This window comes from Saccostrea cucullata, unplaced genomic scaffold (assembly GCF_032062105.1).
Source record: "Saccostrea cucullata isolate Sc308-1 unplaced genomic scaffold, CSIRO_AGI_Scuc_v1 ctg4085, whole genome shotgun sequence".
In the NCBI taxonomy this organism is placed as follows: Eukaryota; Metazoa; Mollusca; class Bivalvia; order Ostreida; family Ostreidae; genus Saccostrea; species Saccostrea cuccullata.
This window is the reverse complement of record NW_026921411.1, coordinates 85,599-90,996: the sequence shown is the minus strand read 5'-3', so window position 1 is coordinate 90,996 and position 5,398 is coordinate 85,599. Positions and strand designations below refer to the sequence as shown.

The 5,398-nt window shown below is 30.5% G+C and overlaps 1 protein-coding gene across 1 annotated transcript; it reads left to right on the top strand.

The window, feature by feature from the left end:
• The first annotated feature begins 2,245 nt into the window (after positions 1 to 2,245).
• On the top strand, positions 2,246 to 3,107 carry LOC134259890 (uncharacterized). Its single transcript, XM_062742489.1, has 2 exons — positions 2,246 to 2,332; positions 2,500 to 3,107. The coding sequence occupies exons 1-2, from the start codon at positions 2,261 to 2,263 to the stop codon at positions 2,863 to 2,865; spliced, it is 438 nt and encodes a 145-aa protein (XP_062598473.1). The 5' UTR covers positions 2,246 to 2,260; the 3' UTR covers positions 2,866 to 3,107.
• Positions 3,108 to 5,398: the final 2,291 nt, after the last annotated feature.

Genomic DNA, 5,398 nt, shown 5'->3' with positions numbered 1-5,398 from the left:
TGTATTCATACAGTTTAACAGAGTTTTGAACATAACACAAAATGTACTGAACACAGACATTGCTACAAAGAACAACATTTTGTAACGGATGTGAATATATATTATTCCGAAAGACAGTAGTAAAATATATTTCACATCAACCAATAACAGTCTTAAAGGATCTATTTAGACTTAAAAAATCAAGACTTCTGAAAAATTAGTCGACAATGCTTCATATATAACCAATTTTGACGGCACGACTAAAACAATGATGCAATTATTAGAACAATATCCTGACAATCAATCCAAAATTTTAGCTAAAAGACCCGTATTTTTTCACTATTTTCAATAGATCACAAACTCTAATCTAAAATATGTAATAATATAATAAATGATAACACAAGTTTTTGCTGTAAAATATGACATGTTTATTTTTGTTTTATTATATTTTTATCAATGGATGTGCTCAGATCACATCTGTAAATTCCTTCTTGAAGATACTCAGGTAGACCTACATATACTCTAAGAGGAATTTTTGCTATAGGAAACGAAAGAACAACATCTCTACTTTTTGGAAGATTTGAAAAAGGAATATTTAGTCAATAGAATCGTTAAACTTTGTTAAAAAGAACAAGTTATTAAAACAGATCTTGTTTCTTATGAAATATATCTTAAATATGAAAGTGTTGCAAGATTTAAAATAATGTTTTTTGAATACTAGTAGATGAAAACTAATGTAATAAAATCAAACAAATTGTATTGTATGACCTTCTAAATGCTAACTGTGACGTCAAGAACCTGTGCATTTTCCCGTATTTTCTTAAAATGCTGTACAAGACATCAATTTTCGGTGGAATTTTCTTTCCAAAAAAAAAATATATATATATAGGACTTGCATCGCCCACAGAGATTTTGAGACTTGTCATTTTTTTCAAGGCATTTTACACAATACTATTTTCGAAAAGAAAATAACCACAGAAATGAGTCATCTCACGTCTTTTCTGCTTAAAACTTGAAAATGTACAAGTGTACCAAGTTAATGACGTCCCATTCCAAGAATAATTCTCCTCCATGTCCTATAATTCTTTTATTCATTTACTCAAATCACTCTAAAAATACATTTTCTCACAATAAGATGTCCAAAATTATTGTCAAAAATTGTACAAACTGCCTGAAAACCTATTATGCAAGTTTTGAATAAAATGACTTGCATATGTTTCAAATATTCACTGAGAAATATTCTTGCCTATCAACTCTTATTCTGTATCCACGATACTTTGTTTAAGCAATCATTTTGCCATTGATTTTTTATAACAAAAATTTCAGCATACTGAATTGCAAAATTATTTAAAATGTCAAAACCACTATTATTACCAGTTTATGAAAAACCTTCATTCTTCATTTCTATTCGTATGATTCAAATGTCTACCGAAATACACTGTCAATCATTCATTCAAAATGTTTTAAACTGCGCATTATTACTCAATAAGGTTTTGGTAATGCTTGATAAATATATTGAGCCACAAGATTCGATCGTGTCAGGGCAAAAATGGTGAGCACAGCACAAAACGAAAGTGAGATCCAACAGTCATCTGGTAAGAACTAAAAATGTAATAATGTGAAGATAATTAAGGAACATTTATCAATCTCAAAAGTTCACTTAATCAACACAAATTTTAAGCAGAGCCAGTATGGATTTCTTAGATTAGAAGTAGGATCAGGTGCCAGGCAAAAATGCACCCCAATGTGACAAATTTAACAGACTAGAATGAAAAATTTGAAACGAAATTCCTTTAATGAAAGACAATCATTTCTCTTCCATTAAGGTCATCAAAACATATATTTGAAGGTTTCTGTTGAATAAAAGAAATATCCTTTTTTCAGTTAAACTTGTCCACAAACGACAAAAATCTGCAGACCATTTCTTTGGGATGTCCATTGTTTTGACAGGACTTTCAGTATGTAGCATCGTCTTTGGAATTGTAATGATTGTCTATTTAGACCGAATTTTTAGTTTCTCGGTGGACACAGGCGCTCTTATATAGTCGGGAGCAGTGGTAATATTTCAATTGATATACATTGTAATAAAGTGTAATTTGGTAATATGAAATATATCAAGATAACGTAATAATGATAATAAATTAATTATATAATAAAATTTGCCATGCAATTGTATCATAAAGTTTTATCTACAATTAATGATGCCCTGGTCTTGTTCATGAAAAAAGTTTTTGTGTTAAAGATTTTTTTTAAATTTTAATTGTAGCTCTTGCTCAGTGGTATGTCTTGTTATTTTGTCTCTAAGATGGATATTGATAATAGAAATCTACAATCTTCAAGCTTTATCAAGAGAGTAAGTAACTTAATTTTATTTTATGTTCATAGTTTCCTTTTGTGTCATCATTCTTTCATGTTATTCTTCACTTATGTCAGAAATCTTTCTTCAAAATAAAAATCCAATACCTTATAATTTTACTAATGGCTATATCAATTATAATATACATAATTTCTTTTGAACAGGTAACTGTTTACAGAGCGATAAACGGGCTTAGTTTAGGAACAAATGTTATAGCTACAGGACTCTGTTTTGTCCCCATCTTCTGGATCATACTGATTTGTACCGGCGATAAGGATAACACGTGTGCTCTTGAGGGAAACCTGAAGTGGGACATTGTAGCATTTATACTCTCCATCATTATGTTTATCTCTAACATTGTTGGTTTTGTTTTATCGTGTATAATTGTTAAAGCATTGCAATTTGATGGAGAAGGAAATCCACACGAGAGGAAAAATAACACTCTAAAAATTGTAATTTCGCCTCAGCAGAACATTAATAGACCACGTGATTTAGATCCGTCCCAACAGATCACACTGTGGTTTCATTAATATTTGTGCGCATCAATTTTCGTGGATTAAAAAAAATTGCAGTTTCGAGGATACTTTAATGTAGTCAACGTTTGAAAGTTTATGGTCGAAATAATGACCTTGTCAGAAATACATTGATTAAGGAGGAAAGGGGCGTCAATTTTTTATTTTATAGATCTCTAAGCCATCCTTTTTTAAACATTGAAAGACCAATATTAGCTGTTCATTATTTTACATGATTTTTTTTTTTTGTATTTTTTCAAAGATTAGGGTATATTACTCGCCAGCTTTTTAGAAAAGTTCACGCAGAACCCCTTACTTCAAAACTATTTATTATAATTCATTTTTTATAACATATTAAAATTCAACAATGTAAATTATTCAACATTCAATGAAAAAACTGCTCAAAAATCCACAAAGAAGCAAGATTTCTTGAGGTGGAAGGATATTTAGCAGAAAATTCTGCAAATCTGCACATTTATTAAATTTAATATCTTGGAGCTTTAGTCTCGCATATACTTTTACTCAGGGAACATTTTCCGCTATGATATGCTACGAATATTTGATAAAGGTCTCAATTTATATTTTTAGAACAATTTTTACACCTTCCCTCAACAAACTTAGCCGAGAACTGGAAGATATGTTATAGAAGTCAAGATAAAATGTACACCATTTTTTGCCTGAAAGTCACATGTCTTGACCAATATTTCAGAATGAACATCACTGACCCCAACTTTTTATTTTGTTATTATAAACTATTCGATACTTTTGACTGATCAGCACTTAAGTCGTAAAAAGTTTGATACAAGAAAATATTTTATTGCCTATTTAGATTTTTAATACCCCAGATATGTTACTTTTTTGTGTAAAAAGGTCACACAATAATACACGCGCATTGACTTGCAAGATTTGATCAATGATAAATATTATTCAAACTATTTTGCGTAAAATAAGGTCATATTTGTTTTTACCATCGTTACAAAATATTATAAAAGTTAAAGTTTATAAGTAAAAAGTTAAGATTTAAGTGCAAAAAGGTCACTTAATTGTACCGTTACTGTAGCTCAAAAAGATGCACACTGACCCCCTACTTTCTCAGCTATATTGAATCATACGGTATGAGTACTTATCCAAAATATATATCCTTTAAAAACTTCTTGATTTAACAAATTTCACTACAGACATACCTTAACTGTAAAATTATTTATATCCAAATTAGATATTTTCGAATCAAAATGTTGCTGTAAATGAATGCAACATATGAATATGTAGTAAAATATTTAAAGAAAAGCCGTATAGATATTTAAACTTTTCAAATTAAAAAATATCTATGAAAATAAAACACATTATTTGTGAATACTTTTAAACTTGCGGTTAAAGTCTTTACAAAACCAGTCACAACTGGGGGGAACATGTTAGTTAATCATATTTATAAATTTATAAAAGAAATTGAAATGAAATCGCCAAATTTCAGAGAAATTATTTTTTATTTTGTTACATCCTGATCAAAATTAAATTATTAGTTGAATGCTGACCTGAATTTTTGATACAAATTGTTAGGCGTTTGTTTTTACTGTGAATTGTCTATGGATGTTTCTGTATGTCCGATCGATACAAGGTGACCGGGATGCTTACTCCTCCATTGCACCTGATCCCACCTCTGATGTTTAAGAGGTTTCCTTTTGCTCTGCTCTCAGTCTTTATTGTTTCAAAGGACTTTTGATGTTGAATACAGTTACTGTTTCTGATCTCTTTATTTCACTTACTTTGTCTACATATGTTTATATTTAACCCAAATATAAAGCAATTTCAATGAAACAAATATGTCCTTAAGCTATCTTGTGCAGATGAATTTAAATATTATTGGCTTCAAATATGGCATATTTTAAAAGTTAACGTCAAGCGGAGTAATACGCTTTTGATGTAACTCATTGTGACGTAGGCAAGTTATGTTATACAAAATGGATAAAACCGTTTAACCAATCAAATGACGTGATACAACTGAAATTAAATTATTACGCAAGAACATGCTCTACGAAAGTAGGTTAATGATGAATAAAGTGTTGAAACCAGGGTATCGACAATTCTTGAAATCTCTGACTCACAAGAATGTCGATTACATCAACTTATTTTTTCTGTGCCTGGCCTCGTTCTTTATCAGAACAAGAACATGCTATTGTACATCAAATCAGTATATGAATAATGAACATAATTCCATATGCACATGTACTTAAAAAGCAGAAGTTGACGAAGTAAAAACTAGTTTTTCTTCAAGTTTATTTATCAGTATTCCACAATCATTTGTAATCAGTTAAAATTCACCTATTGAACAGATGATGCAGACTCTGTGTGTTCTAGAGTCGCGAAGTAAGGAGTTTGAATCCCTCTGTGGGGCGTGGAGACAGGTCCTTCTGATTAGAACGTTAAAACCGAGGTCCCATGTCGCAGTAGATGCTGGCATGAAAAAGATCCGATCCCTCGCTGATCAATGGGCGTAAGTGCCGAGTATAAGACAAAATTTGCAGCTCTCCATCGGTAAATGGTAGCGTCTCCA